The sequence below is a fragment of the Geotrypetes seraphini genome, chromosome 2 (assembly GCF_902459505.1).
Source record: "Geotrypetes seraphini chromosome 2, aGeoSer1.1, whole genome shotgun sequence".
Classification (NCBI taxonomy): Eukaryota; Metazoa; Chordata; class Amphibia; order Gymnophiona; family Dermophiidae; genus Geotrypetes; species Geotrypetes seraphini.
In genome coordinates this window covers 154,268,237-154,286,716 of record NC_047085.1, presented here as the reverse complement: position 1 = coordinate 154,286,716, position 18,480 = coordinate 154,268,237, and the positions used below count along the sequence as shown (strand labels likewise).

At 41.8% G+C, this 18,480-nt stretch overlaps 1 protein-coding gene across 7 annotated transcripts in view; it reads left to right on the top strand.

Annotated features, from left to right (window-relative positions):
- The window catches only part of PPP4R1 (protein phosphatase 4 regulatory subunit 1), a 354,086-nt gene that overhangs the window by 249,323 nt on the left and 86,283 nt on the right, over positions 1-18,480 (top strand). For all 7 annotated transcript variants that reach the window (XM_033934064.1, XM_033934063.1, XM_033934068.1 and 4 more), the window contains one exon: positions 18,147-18,332. In XM_033934064.1, coding sequence (XP_033789955.1) covers positions 18,147-18,332 — 186 coding nt within the window. The remainder of the gene's footprint in view (positions 1-18,146; positions 18,333-18,480) is intronic.

The following is an 18,480-nucleotide window of genomic DNA, read 5'->3' as shown; positions in this document are numbered from 1 at the left end:
GATATATGTCGGTAACAAAAATCTCATGCACGAATACAGGATGTCAAAGGCGGTACTTGGAGAAACCTCCAAGGAAAGAGACTTGGGAGTTCTGATTAACAAGTCGAAGCCGTCTGCGCAATGCACAGCGGCGGCAAAAAGGACAAAGAGAATGCTAGGATTGATAAAGAAGGGGATCACGAACAGATCGGAGAAGGTTTTCATGCCGCTATACCTGGCCATGGTGCGCCCTCACCTGGAGTACTGCATCTAGCACTGGTCGCCATACATGAAGAAGGACACGGTACTACTGGAAAGGGTCCAGAGAAGAGCGACTAAAATGGTTAAGGGGCTGGAGGATTTTCCTACAGTGAGAGATTGGAGAAACTGAGCCACTTCTCCCTTGAAAAGAGGAGACTGAGAGGGGACATGATCGAAACATTCAAAATACTGAAGGGAATAGACTTAGTAGATAAAGACAGATTGTTCACCCTCTCCAAGGTAGGGAGAACGAGAGGGCACTCTCTAAAGTTGAAAGGGGATAGATTCCGTACAAACGTAAGGAAGTTCTTCTTCACCCAGAGAGTGGTAGAAAACTGGAATGCTCTTCCAGAGTGTGTTATAGGGGAAAACACCCTCCAGGGTTTCAAGACAAAGTAAGACAAGTTCCTGCTAAACTGGTGAGGCTGGACTCATTTAGAGCACTGGTCTTTGACCTGTGGGCCGCCGCGTGAGCGGACTGCTGGGCACGATAGACCACTGGTCTGACCCAGCAGCGGCAATTCTTATGTTCTTATGTGATGGACTCCATGGCAGCCATTCTGGAGCTGGTCCCCTGGGTCAGAGCCCATATACAACCGCTACAGGACTCTCTTCTGTCCCAGTGGTCTCCGCAGAAACATCCTCTTCTGCTGCAGTTCCCTTAGACCAGAGCTGCAAAGCTCAGCCTCTGTTAGTGGCTTCAGCATGCACCCTTTTCGAAGGGCATGCTTCATCGGATCTTAGAATGGATGACTTTCATGACCGATGCCAGCCTCTTCGGCTGGGGAGCTCATTGCGGGCATTGCTCTGTTCAGGGCCAGTGAACTCCCCATCAAAAGAATTGGTCCATCAATCGTCTGGAGCTAATCTAATCTAATCTAATTCTTAGGTTTGTATACCGCATCTTCTCCATGTTCGTGGAGCTCGGCACGGTTTACAGGAGAAGTAATAGGATGGAACTACAATAAAGGGTTAGAGGTCGAAGAATGAGGAATATTTAGAGGACTAGGGAAGCCAGATATGAAGAGATTTTGAGGACTTGGGATACCAAAGTTGGAGAGAGGCTTACATTTTTGAGAAAAGCCAGGTTTTCAGATGCTTGCGGAAAACTTGGAGAGAGCTCAAGTTCCGAAGAGGGGAGGCAAGGCTGTTCCAGAGCTCAGTGATTCTGAAGGGGAGGGAGGTCCCCTGCTTTCCTGAATGGGTAATGCCTTTTAGTGAGGGGAAGGAAAGTTTTAATTTGTGGGGGGGTCTAGTGGAGTTAGGGTTTGAAGAATTCCAAGTAAGAGGGATAAAGGGAGGGAGGATACCGTGGAGGATCTTGAAAGCTAGACAGGCACATTTGAAGTGGACCCTGGCAATTATCGGAAGCCAGTGATGTTTGGACAGGAGTGGAGAAACATGGTCGAATTTACTTTTAGCGAAGATGAGCTTGGCTGCGGCATTCTGAATCCGCTGAAGTCTATGAAGGCTTTTCTTAGTTAGGCTCAAAACAATTCGTCTACCCTGGAGGCTCTGGACAGCGCCTTAGAAGGAAAAGCTGCTTGAGTGTTCTTCAGCAGTGGAGTACATGAACAGGCAAGGAGGCACAAGGACTGCCTCCTTGCATCTGGGAGCTCAGATGCTCTTTCGGTGTGCAGAAGTCCACCTTCAGGCTCTTTCGTGGCTGAAATGGAAAATGTTCAGGCCGACTTTATCAGTCGACATTTCCTGGACCAGTGGGGAATGGCCGCTCTCACGCAGGGCATTTGATCTAATTGTGCAGCGCTGGGGCAAAACAGTGATGGATTTGATGGCTTCTGCCAAGGACATGAAGGCTAGACGCTTCTTCAGTCAAAGAACAGAGTAGGGAAGCTTGGGATTGGATGAGTTGGTTTAATCTTGGCCACCAGTCAGTCTCCTTTACATCTTCCCTCCTTGGCCTGTGATGGACAGTCATCTGTCAGATTGCATCTCATCCGGACCTTGTGATCCTGGTACCCTTCGTATGTGGACCTGGTCCGTGTTCAGCAGAACTAAGGTCTCAGGCTGCCTCTTCATTGGGGCCTTTTCAGTCAGGGGCCAGTCCCATGGAGAATCCACAACAGTTTGGTCTTATGGCATGGCTCTTGAGTGCTTGGCGCTGATTCACAAAGGCTATTCTGACATGGTTATTGCCTCACTGCTTCGAGCTAAGAAGCCCTCTATTACGGTGTCCTATGCAAAGGCCTGGCAGGCTTTTCAGCAATGGTATGCTAATGACCAGGTGGAGCCACTCAGACCCCCATTTCAGTCATTCTGGCTTTTCTTCAACTCGTGCTGAAGAAAGGTCTGGCTGTGGCTTCTCTTAAGATGCCAGTTGGCTGAGCTCTCTTGCTTCCTGACTCATGATCGCATGTCTTTGCTAATGGCTCACCCTGATGTGATCAGATTCCTCCGGGGAGCTCTCAGGTTGAGGCCTCCTCTGCGACTTCCCTTTCCGATGTGGAACCTTAACTTTGTTCTGAAGGGTCTCACTAAGGCTCCGTATGAGCCCCTCAAGGATGCTCTTCTGTTGGACCTCAGAGTTAAGACTGTGTTTCTCAGGGTGATTGTTTCGGCGCAGTGAATCTCAAAGCTGCCAGCTCTTTCCTGCAGAGAATCTTTCCTCAGAATCATGGATGAGGGCACCACTCTCCATGCTGTTCTCTCCTTTCTTCCAAAGGTGGTATTGGATTTCTACATCAACCACGAGGTTTGTCTGTCTCCTTTTCAGTCCACAGGATCTGACAAGCAAGATAAAGTTTTGAAGAAGCTGGACATCCACAGGGTTTTGCTTCAGTACTTGGAATGGACAAATGACTTTTGCCTTTCTGACCATCTGTTCGTGCTTACCAGCCACTACCAACTTGGCAGGCCAGCTTCTAAGGCCAATGTTGCTTGATGGATTTGCAAGGCGATCTCTTCGGCATATATTGCATGCAGTAAACAGGCACCAGTCTCTCTCAAGGCGCACTCAACTATGAGTGTCATCCCTTTCTGGGCAGAATCTCGGGCAGTTGATCCCGCAGAGATCTGTCGGGTAGCTACTTGGTCTATTCTTCTTACCTTTTCCAGATTTTCCAGAGTGAATGTAGCAGCTTGGGAGGATGCTGCTTTTGGGCACTCAGTCTTCTACCCACTAGATGTCAGCCAGTGCTTTGGTATGTCACCACACGTACAGAATCAAGAGTATATGTAACTGAATGAAATATTAGGTTCTTACGTGGATAATCTTCTTTCAGTTAATCTACTACGGATTCTGTAAGGCCCACCCTCTGTATCGCCTGCTTTCTGCCTTGTATATTTTTGTGTTCCAGGCCTGGAGTTCCTCTCCTGTCAGCCAAATGATTTCATGCCAAGAAACCTGGTATGTATAAGTGTACACGTCTCCCTCTGAATCCACGGTTTCAGTATCCGCGGATTCGGTTATTCGTGATTTTTTTATTTTTATTATTATTATTATTTTTTTTTAAAAGCTAATTCCAGACCTTCCCTGCCTCCCTCCCGGCATCTCAGACCTTACCTGGTGGTCTAGCGGGCTTTCGGGGCAGGAGCGATCTTCCTACACTTCTGCCCCGTGCAGATCATTCATTGAAAAAGGCTGCCGTGAGTTCCTGTCGTAGTCTTGAGAGACTACAGGAACTCACAGCAGCCATTTGCTGTGAGTGATCTGCACGAGGCAGTAGCGTAGGAAGATCACTCCTGCCCTGAAAGTCCGCTAGACCACCAGGTAAGGTCTGGGATGCCGGGAGGGAGGCGGGAAGGTCCAGAATGAAGCAGGGGTGGGTCAGAGCTTGCTGAAAAGTTATTTGCAGTTTTTCACACTTTGCGGTCCGGCTCTGTACCTAACCCCTGTGCATACGGATGGAGAAGTGTATTCCTCAGCCTCTGGCTTCCTGGACCGGATGGTATACATCCCATAGTCCTCATAGAATTTAAAAATGAACTTGCAGAGCTATTGTTAGTAAGTTGTACTTTTTCTCTAAAATCCAGCATAGTACTGGAAGACTGGAGGTGGCCAATGTGACGTAGATTTTTCCAAGTTTCCAAGTTTATTTAAGATTAGAAGTATTTAGGGAGTAGTTTGTACATTTCTTTGAGTTGTTAAGGATTATTTAGGGAGTAGTTTGTACATTTCTTTGAGTTAAGGATATTGGAAGTTCATATGTAGCAGTTGCAGGTGATGCTTGGGACATTTCTGATTGTGTTAGTTCGGTTTTATGTATTTTATGAATAGAAGGGTTTTTATTTCTTTTTTGAAAGTTTTGTAGTCTGTGGTCATGGTCAATAGGTTGTAGAGTTGTGGGTCGAGTTTTGCAGCTCGAGTGGCTAGGAGGGTGTCGTACAGTTTTTTTTTCTTTTGACGTTTTTGGTTGGAGGGTGTGTGAATGGTGCGTGGGTTCTCCTGTGTCTGGTTGAGGTGGATTGAACTAGTCAATTGTTCCAATAGGCTGGGCTGTCTCCATTTATTGTTTTAAATAGTAGGCAATAAAATTTGAAGTGTATTCTCGCTTGTATTGGGAGCCAGTGTGAGTCGTGATATGCCTCTGTGATGTGGGCAAATTTCTTCAGTGAGTAGACCAGTCTTATAAATAAGCATAGATTAATGAGAGAAAGCCAACATGGATTTAGTCAAGGGAAATCTTTCCTCACCAAGCTACGGCATTTCTTTGAAGGGGTGAATGAACATGTGGATAAAGGTGAGCCAGTTGATATTGTGTATTTGGATTTTCAAAAGGTATTTGACAAATTACCTCATGAAAGACTTCTGAGGAAATTAGAAAGTCATGTAATAGGAGGTAATGTCCTATTATGGATTAAGAACTGGTTGAAAGACAAAAAACAGAGAGTAGGTTTAAATGGTCAATATTCTGAATGGAGAAGGGTAAATAGGGTTCCTCAGTGGTCTGTGCTGGGACTGCTGCTTTTTAACATATTTATCAATGATCTAGAGATGGGAATAACTACAGTAGTGAGATAATTAAATTTGCTGATGACACAAAGTTGTTCAAAGTTGTTAAATTGCAAGAGGACCTTGGGAGGCTGGGCAAATAGCAGATGACATTTAATGTGAGCAAATGCAAAGTGATAACATTTGAGAAAGAGGAACCCAAACTATAGCTATGTGATGCAGGGTTCTATGTTAGGATTCATTGTCTACGAAAAGGATCTAGGTGTCATTGTTGAGGATACATTGAAACCATCGGCTTAATGTGTGACGGCAGCTAAGAAAGCAAATAGAATGTTAGGAATTATCAGGAAAGGAATGGAAAACTAAGATGAAAATATTATAATGCCCTTGTATCACTCTATGGTGCAATAACACTTCAAATGTGCAGTTCTGGTTGCAGTATCTTAAAAAAGATATAGCGGAATTAGAAAAGGTACAGGGAAGGGTGATGCAAATTATAAAAGGGATAGGACGACTTCCCTTTGAGGAAAAGCTAAAGTGGCTGGGGCTTTTCAGCTTAGAGAAGAGATGGCTCAGGGGTGATAAGATAACGGTCTATAAAATACTGAGTGGAGTGAAAAGGGTAGATGTGAATCGCTTGATCACTCTTTCCAAAAATTCTAGAATTAGGGGACATGTGATGGAGCTACCAAGTAGTAGATTTAAAACAAACCAGAGAAAATGTTTCTTCATGCAAGTGATTAAACTCTGAAATTCATTACCAGAGAATGTGGTGAGATCGGTTAGCTTAGCAGGGTTTAAAAAAAGATTTGGATAATTTCCTAAAAGAGAAGTCCATATACCTTTATTGAGATGGCTTGGGGAAATCCACTGCTTATTCCTAGGATAAGCCGCATAAAATCTGTTTACTACTTGGGATCTAGCTAGGTACTTAGGACCTGGGTTTGTCACTGTTGGAAACAGGATACTGGGCTTGATGGACTTTCGGTCTGTCTCAATATGTAAATTCTTATGTTCTTAATGTTAGTACCAGTTGCACATAGCTGGTTATTTCTCTGTGGTTGTGTTTCAGTTGTCATGATGATTTCTTCTAATTATTGTTTTCTAAGTTGCAGAGCAGACCATAATTGCTTGCTGTTGCAGGAAGTTTCTTTGTTCCCCTCTTTTTTGTTTTTTGTTCCAGTCGAGCTCAATTGCTTTGGGACTAAACTGAGCTGTAGACTGGGCTCTGCCTCCATATGGGAGGTGCTCAAAGTTGTAAGTATTTCCTTTCTGCAAGCCAGTTTGCAGGAAGGGATAAATCACCACACATACAGAATCTGTAGTAGATTAGCTGAAAGAAGATTATCCAGGTAAGAACCTAATCTTTTATTCTGCTATTACCTAATAGTGTTCTAAATGGATAACATTAAGATAGCCAAATCATTTATCTAGGAAAATTAACTTATTTTAAAATACAATACTGAGTATACATTGTCTTCTCTGAGAACAAACAGGCATAATATTCTCAAGTAGGTGACCATCCAAGATGGTGCCCAGGGCAGACCTCCCTGGGCACCATCTTGGCAGGGCGCCAGCACATCTCCTCCTCTACACCCACTCACCTCTTCAAATCTTCACCAACATCGAGCAGCATCTCTTACCATCTACTCATGCTGGCCTCAACTCTCTTTCTGATGTCACTTCCTGGTTGCTGCTCGCTACCAGCAAAGATTTGAAGAGGTATGTGGGGGGTGAGCATGCACAGCGGGTGCGATGGGGAAGAGTGTAGAGGGGACACACGGCAGGGAAGAATGCAGGGGGTGGGGGGGGTCGCATCAATGCCAGACACCACTACCCCAGGTGTCTCCTTCCCTCACTATGCTGCTGACATCAACAGAACCCGGTATAGACACTGCCAAATGCACAGACACTTTAAATCTTTAGGCAGTGCCTGCACCATGTAGGTGCCTTCCTGCCCAATGTCTGCAAGCGGGTCCATTAGTTTTGTGGAGCCAAGAAGCAGTGTCTTTGGTATCTCCTCAGCATGTCAAACTTTGAAGTCTTTTTTTGTGCCTTCCCATTGTTGTTTTCTTGTTATTTTCTTCATAATACTTCATATTTATTGATTTTCAGTATTTTTTTTTTTCAAGTTTGATTAAATTCTGTCAATTTTTCAATTTTTGGCCTTTGAGACCCTTTTAAGTCCTAGGAAGCATCACTTTAAAAAAAATATATTTCTTACTCAAGTTCCCCAGGCTATCAGTCCTTTAGACTTTGCTGCTAAGCAGTTTCAAGAAATGTACTCAGGATCATTTCAGGTTCTGATCCACCATAATTGGTGTGTTCAGTGTCTAGATCACTGGAAGCCCAATAAATCCAATGCGATAAACTTTTGGGTTCTGCATTGAGCAAGGCAGGAGATTCGGGGTCTGATGCTCCATCTACCCTGACATCAGTATCAACACCTTGTGCACCGATGCCACATAAAGAGCATCAAACATTGGGATCTCTTCAGAGACATGAAACATAGAAACATGATTTCAGATAAAGGTCAAATAGCCCATGCAGTCTGCCCATCCATAGCATCCACTATATCCATCTCTCCCTAAGAGATACCACGTGCCTTTCCCAAACCTCCTTAAACTCAGACACAGTGTTTGTCTCCACCACCTCTACCAGGAGACTATTCCACGCATCTACCACCCTATGTGTAAAAAAAAAAAAAATTTCTTAGAATACTCCTGGAACTTTCATCTCTTAGCTTAATCCTATGCTCTCTCATTCCAGAGCCTCCTTTCAAATTAAAGAGTCGCCACATGTGCTTTTATGTCAATAGGTATTTAAACGTCTCTATCATATCTCTTTGTCTGTCCCTATATGACTTATGATGAAGACCACCAACCATTTTAGCAGCCTTCCTCTGAACCAACTTCATCTTGTTTATATCTTTTTGAAGGTGTGGTCTCCAGAATTATACACAATATTCTAAATGAGATCTCACCAGAGTTAGCATCCTGCTAACCTTCACCATTGCCTTTTCAATCTGTTTGGCCATCTTAAGATCACCCAAGTCCCATTCCTCTTTCATGCACAAAAGTTCTTCCCCCCTCTAAACTGTACCATTCCATTGAATTTTTGCAGCCCAAATGCATGACCTTGCATTTCTTAGCATTAAATCTTATCTGCCAAATTTCAGACCTTCTTTAAGCTTCGCTAGTTCCTTCCTCATATTCACACCATCAGGAGGCACACCAGTCATGGTTCTCTGTGAAGCACATCTCTGTGATTGCCACTAAATCCAATTCAGCCTCTTCCATCACAGCCTCTAGATCCAGAACCTTGTTTCCCATACTTCAAGCATTGGTATATAATGTTTTTCAGACATCATCTTCATTCATGCCTCTTACATCAGTAGACACGTCGCATGAGAAAGCTAAGGAGCATAATAAATATTCCTCCCTTTCTAGGTTTGGCATGGCATCTTCCCAGACATCCACCTTCTTGACGCATAGTTAGTGTTGATACACTGTGGATCATTTACCATTGATGCAGATCATGTCTACCCCAAGACATGCCTTGACATCAAGGCTTTCCCATGCTAAGACAACTAGTACTGAAGACTGCTTCCACACCAATGTCTTCTGATGCTGACACTAACTATTCAGGAGATTTGGCTATATTTAAATTAACTTTTGGGGCTACTACAGGTGCAGTCTTCACAGGCTTTAAAGGCATCTCTGCCTGCCTCAGCCTAGCTGAGGATACATAAATGCATCAATTAAGGACGAGGTCGTGCACCCCCGCCCAACCTTAAGCATTGGGGTCAACATGGACCATTCCACACATGCATCATAATTGGAAGAGGATTTATCTCCTGGGTCAGAGCATTGATTCCTGTCTTGATGCACAGTCGATGTTCCTCCTGACGTATACTCCCTTTTTCACCTAGGAGAGAGTATTTTGAGGAGTCTGACTCAAATAACTTCAATCACTCTAATGAGGATCTGCCAGACTTGTAAGCAGAAGAATCCTATGGCATACCTTCTGATTCTTCTCCACCTCAAAGGCGCAAGTTTCCATCAGAAAACATATTACATTGTTTATTAACCTATTCCGCCTTTGCCTTGCAGTTCTAGGTGGATTACAGTAAAGATAAAACTGGCATCATTATTAGAGATAGGATTCCATGTTGTTTGACAGTATTGTGAGGCTTTAAAGGGTTTTAAAGGTTTGATGCCTGCACTGCTGAGAGAGTGAGACGAATGGAAACCTTCCCTGCGAAGTATGCATTCTATTAAGAGGGATTTGGAACGTGGCTGTTTTGGGATTGTCTGTCTCCTGATCTCCTGAAGAAGCTCAGGGCGAAAGGGCCCCGTCGAGATCAGAGTTATTCAGAAGCTAAATTCCTGTTTTGACTTAGTTTGAAAATTGAGATTTATTGCATACTTGATAAGTTTGATACGGGGTTGGGGGGGGGTGGACAAATGGTTGACAAGATAACCCATTGAATGGAACAGCATTGGCTGTTCTGTTGTGAATTGGAAAGGAGAGTCGGGTCCTTCTACCCTCCTAATTTATTTTTAAAGTACTGTATTTTTGAGAAATTTTCCTGCCACCACATTTTGTGTGTTTGAAGTATTTATGAAGTTCATTCAAAACAGATTTTGATTGATAATTTTGATACTTTTTTTTAAATTCTTTATTCATTTTCAACATTTTCAATAAGTGCAATACAAATTAAATACATTTTATATTTAAGACATTACTTAATAATCTTTCAAGAAACAAATCAATCTATATCCCTCCCCCCACCCTATCCCAAAACTATTATAAATTTTAATTTAATAATCAAATCTTCAAAAAGCTCATTATGATATACATTTCATATCCATAAGAGATAATAAGCACTAATAAAGAAACCCATACATTAATTTTACAAGAATTCAGAGAATCATTTAAAAATAAATCCACCCTCCCTCCCTCTCCCTGGATGTGCACATAATATATCAATAAAACTCAAATCTACAATAAATCAACAAAAGACGTCAATGGACCCCATATTAACTTGAAAATTTTTATATTTCCTAACGATTCTGCAATCATTTTTTCATATTTGTATATCAAGCATAAATTTGCCCACCAGAATGTAAAGTTAAGAAGGTCCCAATTTTTCCAATTACGCATGATCAACTGTACAGCAGTACCTGTCATAATTAGGAACAGTCAACCTTTATATTTATCTAACGGATCCTTAATATGCAACACAGTTCCACAAATAACTACTTTATAAGATAAAGAGATTTTAGATTCTAAGATATTATTAATGTCCCCAAATTGACTTCCAAAAAATCAGTATCCTAGGACAATAAAATAGTAAAATATCTAGATGACAGTGCCAACATCTATTAGACTTAGAGTTATCCAACTTATTAATCTAACCGGGGTCCAAAAAAAACCATGTTTGTCTCGTAGATGCTGACACTGTACACCTCATCCTCCAAGACCAAATACGTGGCCATCGAGATGCAGAAATATACTGTCCAATCTCGATGCTCCAAATATCTCTAAGAGCATTTTTAGGTTTCTTATTCATAAAATCAGATATCAATTTATACCACCTGGCGGCCTGATGACCCATCATATCTGCCTGAAAACAAAGGAACTGCAAGGTATAATAATTTTTTTTTTAAATAAATTCTTTATTCATTTTCAAAATTACATTAAATGAATATATATATTCAAACACATTAACAATAAATATATCATTTTACCTTCTTTCATTTGTACAGTACATAAATTTTTATCCCTCCCCCTTCCCACCCCTCCCTACCATATATTCCATAATCTTATAAAAAAAAACAACATATTAATAAAATATCCCTCACCCTACCCAAATTAATTGATACATTAAAGGGAAACATTTTCAACTAATCCTTACAAAATTCTGCTAATGGCTTCCAAACATCCTGAAATTTCTTGAAATACCCTCTTTGTACTGCAATAAATCTTTCCATTTTATAAATATGGCACAAAGAGTTCCACCAAAAACTGTAATTTAGTCTCTTCCAATCCTTCCAATTATATGTAATTTGCTGAATGACTACCCCAGTCATAAGTAACAATTTATTGTTGTTCGCAGAAATTTTTTAAAACTCGCCATTCAGGGATAATTTTGATACTTTTGAAATGAATATATAACCGCTCTACTTTTTTGGTGTTTATTTTTTGATGACAGTTTAGTGGAGTAGTTTGTCTTTTTTTGTTGCTGAATATTCAAGCCATAGAATCAGTTCTGTTAGAACGCTCAGGCAGATGCTCAATATAGTGTGACATATCCAAGTAAGATTCTGATGACTGGAGGCCCATTCTGGATCTCAGAGTCTCAGAATTGCAAGCTTTGTCGTGCAGAGAACTGTTTTATCATGCAAATGGGAGTGACCTTGCATACAGTACCTTCCTTTTTGCCAAAAGTTGTTTCAGCATTTCACATCAACCAGAAAGTCAGGCTACCAGCCTTTCAACCTTCAGGTTCTAAGAAGAAAGACAAAGCTTTCATGCTGCTGGATGTCTACAAAGTTCTCTTGGGTTACCTGGAAGTGACTGAGTTTCATCTATCGGACCATCGTCTGTGGCAAACAACCACTGTTTTCATTGAAAGACATTCAACCAGAGTAGCAGCCGCCTCTTGGACGGAATTGAGAGTGGTACCTCTGGAATAGATATGTAGATCTGTGACATGGTCTTCCTTACTTACTTTAGCTAAACTCTATAGGGTGGATGTGGCAGCACAGGAGGATTCCACTTTTGTATGCTCAGTACTGAAAGCAAGGCTTCTCTCTCCAACCCCGGACTTTGGGGACTGCTTAGGTACATCCCTAAGGATCAACATACCATTTCTATTGCACTGGAAAAAAGAGATTACCTTTATAATTTTTCCAATAGATGGGAATAGCATGCTGAACTCCCTGCCCAATAATTTCTGATGTGCCTGTTTCTGCCTTATGCCTCATGGTCCTCTCCATAGCTAAAAATTTTCTGCCAGTCAGACTATGGGTTCAGAACAGTTTGTAAATAGAATCTAAAGAGATAAATGAGCTCCACTAATATTCAAGCTGTTGCTTTTATTTGTTCTTTCTCACGTGGAATGTCGTTTTCTTTGTAGCTCTCACATCAGCACTCCGTGTGAGTGAACTTCAGGCTCTTGTTTCGGATTCTTCCTACTCAAAATTCTATCATGGCAGGGTAGAAAGACCACCCATCTCTTTATAGCTTTTGACTCTAACAGACTAGGAGTAACTGTTTCCAAAAGATCCATCTCTATTTGGCTAGCAGACTGAACATAAGAATAGCCTTACCAAATAGTATCTGCCCCTGAAAGGGGAGCATGCTCAGCGTGGCTATAGAGGCAGAATCTCCTGCCCAATGTCTGATCCAGAGCATCTGCTGAAGGGAGATAGCAAAGACTGTCTTGCTCAAAACTCTGAGATCATATAGAGCATCCACTATATATAATTGCCAGGACCAATTGGGGATCCTCATCGTCCTCTGGGACCGATGCTTGAGATAGTCGTGTGTGGCAAGCACATGCCACAAAGGAAGTTACAATGGCTGCCTTAATCTGCAAGGCTAAAGTTTTAAATTGCCTCTTGAGGAACAAATCATAATAACATAAGAATAGCCATACTAGGTCAGACCAATGGTCCATCAAGCCTAGTAACCTGTTCTCACGTTGTCCAATCCAGGTCACTAGTACCTGTCCAAAACTCATGGAATAGCAATATTGAATGCTACCGATCCAGGGCAAGCAGAGGCTTCCCCTATGTCTTAATAACAGACTATGGACTTTTCCTCCAGGAAATTGTCCAAACCTTTCTTAAAACCAGCTATGCTATCCACCCTTACCACAACCTCTGGCAACGCGTTCCAGAGCATAACTATTCTCTGAGTGAAAAAATATTTCCTTCTATTGGTTTTAAAAAGTATTTCCCTGTAACTTTGAATATTCCCTAGTCCAGGGGTCCCCAAAGTCCCTCCTTGAGGGACGAATCCAGTCGGGTTTTCAGGATTTCCCCAATGAATATGCATGAGATCTATGTGTATGTACTGCTTTCAATGCATATTCATTAGGGAAATCCTGAAAACCTGACTGGATTTGGCCCTCAAGGAGGGACTTTGGGGACCCCTGCCCTAGTCTTTGTAATTTTTGATGAAGTGAAAAATTGATCCTCTTGTATCCGTTCTACACTACTCAGGATTTTGTAGACTTCAATCATATCTCCCCTCAGGTGTCTCTTTTTCAAGCTGAAGAGCTCTTAACCTTTATAGTTTTTCCTCATACAAGAGGAATTCCAACCCCTTTATCATCTTGGTCACTCTTCTTTGAACTTTTTCTAGTGCCACTATATGTTTCTGGAGATAAGGAGACCAGAATTGAACGCAATACTCCAGGTGAGGTCACACCATGGAGCAATACAGGGGCATTATAAAATTCTTAGTCTTGTTAACCATCTCTTAATAATTCCTAGCATCCTGTTTGCTTTTTGGCCGCTGCCGTATGTTGAGTGGAAGTTTCATTGTATTTTCTACAATAACACCCAGATCCTTTTTTTGGACAATAATCTCCAAGGTGGACCCTAGCATCCAGTAACTGTGATTTCGATTATTCTTCCCAATGTGCATCACTTTGCATTTGTTCACATTAAATTTAATCTGCCACTTGGATGCCCAGTCTTCCAATTTCCTAAAGTCTCCCTGCAATTTTTCACAATCTGCATGCATTTTGACAACTTTGAACAGTGTAGTGTCATCTGCAAATTTAATCATCTCACTCGTCATCCCAGTTTCCATATCATTTATAAATAAGTTAAATAGCACCGGTCCCAGTACAGATCCCTGCGGCACTCCACTGTTTATTCTCCTCCATTGAGATAAATGACCATTTAACCCTACCCTCTGTTTTCTATCCGATAACTAATTCCTAATCCACAACTGAACTTTGCCACCTATCCCATGACTCTTTAATTTTCTCAGGAGCCTCTCATGAGGAATTTTATCAAAAGCTTTCTGAAAATCTAGATACGCTACATGAATCAGCTCACCTTTATCCACATGTTAATTCACACCTTTAAAGAAGTCAAGCATCTCCTTCATGATGTAAGGCCATGTGACAGCACATGGTATACGGGCTATGGCTGCCTCAGTAGCCCATTTCCATTCTGCATCTGTTGAGGACATCTGCAAAGCAACTACTTGGAACTCAGTCCATACCTTTACTTCTCATTATTGTTTGGAACACAACTCCAGAAGAGTCAGTTGGTTTGAACAAGTAGTTCTGCAGAATCTTTTCTCTATCTGAGCACCAACTTTTTCTCCAACCCTGTTAATTTTCACCAGGCTCCTGCTAATTCAATGTTTAATCTCTTCCAGAAACATGATCCTAGGAGCTTGGGAGTCCCACATGTGAGAATGTTATTTGTGCTTGTCCTCTGAGAAAGCGAAAACATTTACCTGTGTTCTCTGAGGACAGCAGGCATATATTCTTACAACCCACCCATACACAGTTTTTCAACATGATAAAGTGGTTCTTCTAACTCATCCCAGGTTTCTTCTGAAAGTAGTCACGGATTTTCATCTCAGTCAATCAATTTTACGACCTGATTTCTTCCCAAAACGTCATTCTCACCCTGGTGAAACTGCGCTTCACACTTTGGACTGTAAACGTGCTTTGGCTTATGTAGCGTGAACTAAGCCATACAGAACTTCACCTCAACTGATCATCTCTTTTGACCATAAGAAGCTGGGAATACCTGTAATCAAATGGACTATTTCCTCATGGTTAGCGACCTGCATCTCCTTTTGTTATGCTCAGGCTGGGCTGCTGCTTGAGGGTCATGTTACAGCACAGAAAGTCAGAGCGATGGCAGCATCAGTAGCTTTTTGCATTCTAGCCCCATTGAGGATATTTGTAGAGCAGCTACTTGGTCCTCAATTCACATCTCGCTACTGTCTGGAGACTTATTCCAGAGGAGATGGTCGATTTGGCCAAGCAGTTTTACAAAATTTGTTTTATACTTAAGGGCCAACTTTCCCTCCATCCCTTTGTGATTAAGCTAGGGAGTCTTACATGTGAGAATATGTTACCTGCTTGTCCTAGGATAAAGCACAGTTACTTACCGTAGCAGGTATTATCCAGGTACAGCAGGCAGATATTCTCATATCCCTTCCACCTCCCCTGGTTGGCTTTTTAGCTTGTTTATAGAACTGAGGTACAGCGAGTCGGCGTTGGGCAAGAAGGCTATCACGCTTGCATAGTGCAGGCAGTCTTGAAGCATCTTAAAAGCATAGTAACAGTACACTTTTAGCACTGTCTGTATCAGGCTCTATGGATGAAATCACTCACATGTAAGAATATCTATCTATTGTCCCTGGTTAACACCCGTTACGGTAAGTAACTGCTTTCCCTACCTGAAAAGATAACTACTTATGAAATACAGTTTTATTATCAACTAGTGTTTAAGTCTGTTACATTAACGGGTGCTAGAATAGATTAGTCTGATCCAGTATGGCTATTCTTCTTATGTCTTACCCCCTATATTCAGGCTCCCATTTCCCATTTTACCTTCCCTATTTCTACCTTTTTACACCAACTTAAAAATCTGTCCCCTTTCTCTGTCCTTCACCTCCATAGAACTCCCTCTCCATTCTCCCTTTCCCCATCAACCTTTGCTTCTGCATCTTCACTTATTCTTCCAGCTACTATCTTCAGCCCCTTTCTCTCACATGTCCCCTTTTGTAGCTCCTTTCTCCCACCTCCCCCTTTTTTCATCCCCAGCTTCCTTCTCTCACACATTCCCTTTTTATAGACCCAACCCTAACCTCCTTCTCATACCTGCTCTTGTCTTCCTTTTGAGCCCCCCAATCCAGACCCCTTCTTTCACAACTCACCTTTTGCAGTCCTAAGCTCCAGCCCTCTTCTCCAAACTCTCTTCTTTTAACAGCCTCCTACATAAAGCCTCCTTCCCTCACATGTCCCCTTTTTTCAACCCCAGATCCAAACCCCTTTTTAGCCCCCTTCTCCCATATTTTCCCTTTCTGCCTCCAGCCCCAGCTCCCTTTTCTCACATGTCCCTTTTACAGCCTTCTTCTTTTTAGCCCCCAGCTTCAGTCCCAATCCTTTTCTCTCACATGTCCCTTTTGCAGCCTCCTTCTCACACATATCCCCTTTTCTGCCTTAGTCCCTTATCTTACACATCCCCATTGTCAGCTTGTGCGGCGGCAGGTGCTGCTGACCACCAGCCATAACTCTGTTACAAAATATCCTTGGACAGTTGGGAATGATCTCCCCCTTTTCTGGGCATCTGATCTTGCTTCAGGGGAGTTTACTTGGGGGGGGTCACAGCCGCAGGCATTGGGAGAAGTTTTTGTTGTTGCTAGGGGGGGAGGGAGATCGAGAGCGCCGCTGATCTGTTGCATGCAGGTGGCATCCGGCTCCCCTGGAGCTGGTTACTCCGAGCGATCCTGCACCCGAACTGATTCCCCACTTAACCTCCCTTACGCGGGGTCCTTCTTTTGGCCCCAGGGAGGGGGAGCGACGTCTGCCGTGCGCACGATGGTTTGTGATTTGTTTTGTGTGCTGCTTTTTTTTCCGTTATTATTTGTGCGTGTCTGATCCTGCCTCAGATTCTAATCGTCCTTTGCAGCCTGACCTCCAGCCATCTTTGATTTCTGACTTCCTAAAATAATTTCGGTTAGCTAATGTGGCTGAAATATTGCGAAGGGCCCTTGCTTATAAGCTAAGCAAAGGTTCTATTATACTGCGCAAGCAGAGGCACGGAGTTTCAATCCTAGTGCGCATGTGCTAACTAAGGATTTTATTATTATAGACTAGTAAAAATTTGATCTTTTCTTCATTAAGCTGGAAATATTCCTCATCTAAGTACTTTGTTATTTGAGGTATAATGTCAAAAGTAGAGTCAAGAGTAAATCGAATGGTGACATCATCTGCATATATAATATATAAACCTGAAAACCAGCTTTATCTAATAGCATTCCTAGAGAAGACAACAGTACATTTAATAGAACAAGAGACAGGGGATATCCTTGTGGAACCCCGCTACCAAGGAATCCAGCAGTTCGAAAGTATCTCATTCATCTTGATCATGTAAGGTCTATGTGAAAGGAAGCCCCTAAACCAATTCAATTTCTTACCAGTTATTCCTATACTATCTAACTTTTTAATAATAATGTCAAACAGTAAAAACAAAGCAAGAAGACCCAATGTTCCACAGGAAAAGGAACAATCCAAAGAAAAACAAACTTTGGAAAACACAATGTTCTGGACTCTTCTTTTATTTCTTCAAATGTGTTTTCAAGCAAAATAAACCTTGTCCATGTAGATTATATACAAAGGTAAAACGGACCCGACACGGGCCGTGTTTTGGCTAACAAGCCTTCCTCAAGGATCCATTAGATATATGATATATGTATAAAGTAGTGGAGGTAAATTTCCAAGTCTTGAGAAAACAAAACATTGAATAAAGTCGATAGCTGGGTGCTGGGGCACAGAACAACTTCTCTATACATATATCATATTCCATCGGACCCTTGAGGAAGGCTTTTTAACCGAAACACAGCCCATGTCGGGTCCGTTTTACCTTTGTATATGATCTACGTGGACAAGGTTTATGTTGCTTGAAAACATATTTGAAGAAATAAAAGGAAAATGTAGAAAAATAATTGTACTATTTGTGAGAGTGCTTGGGGAATTTTGAGATACCTTTTAGATGTTGCTAAGTAACAATTGTTATACATATTATGTAATACATACATTTTTAGTTATTATTGTACATGAATTTAGAATGATATATTGTATTTACAGTGATACATGAAAGAAAATTAAGTGTATATTTTTTGAGATTGTTTAAATTTCTGTGTTACACTTGTTGTAGTATGAAAAATGAATAAAAAATCTAAAACAGATGTTGCTAAGTACTATCTATCTCTTGTTTCCAAGGATGTTGTGCCTCAAGCTTTGTTGGATCAGTATTTATCCATGACTGATCCCTCTCGTGCACAGACTGTTGATACCGAAATAGCCAAACACTGTGCCTACAGTCTTCCTGGTGTGGCTCTTACACTGGGTAGGCAGAACTGGCACTGCCTGAAAGACACCTACGAGACACTAGCTTCTGATATGCAGGTATGTTAACACATTGGATATGTTAAGTGACGCTGTAAATAAATTAAATGCAAATTATTTTCATGTTGCAGATGTGTGGTCATAATGAGAGATGTTTTGATAAACCAGTACCAAAACAGAATTTGTGCTCCAGTTTTCTACAGAGAAA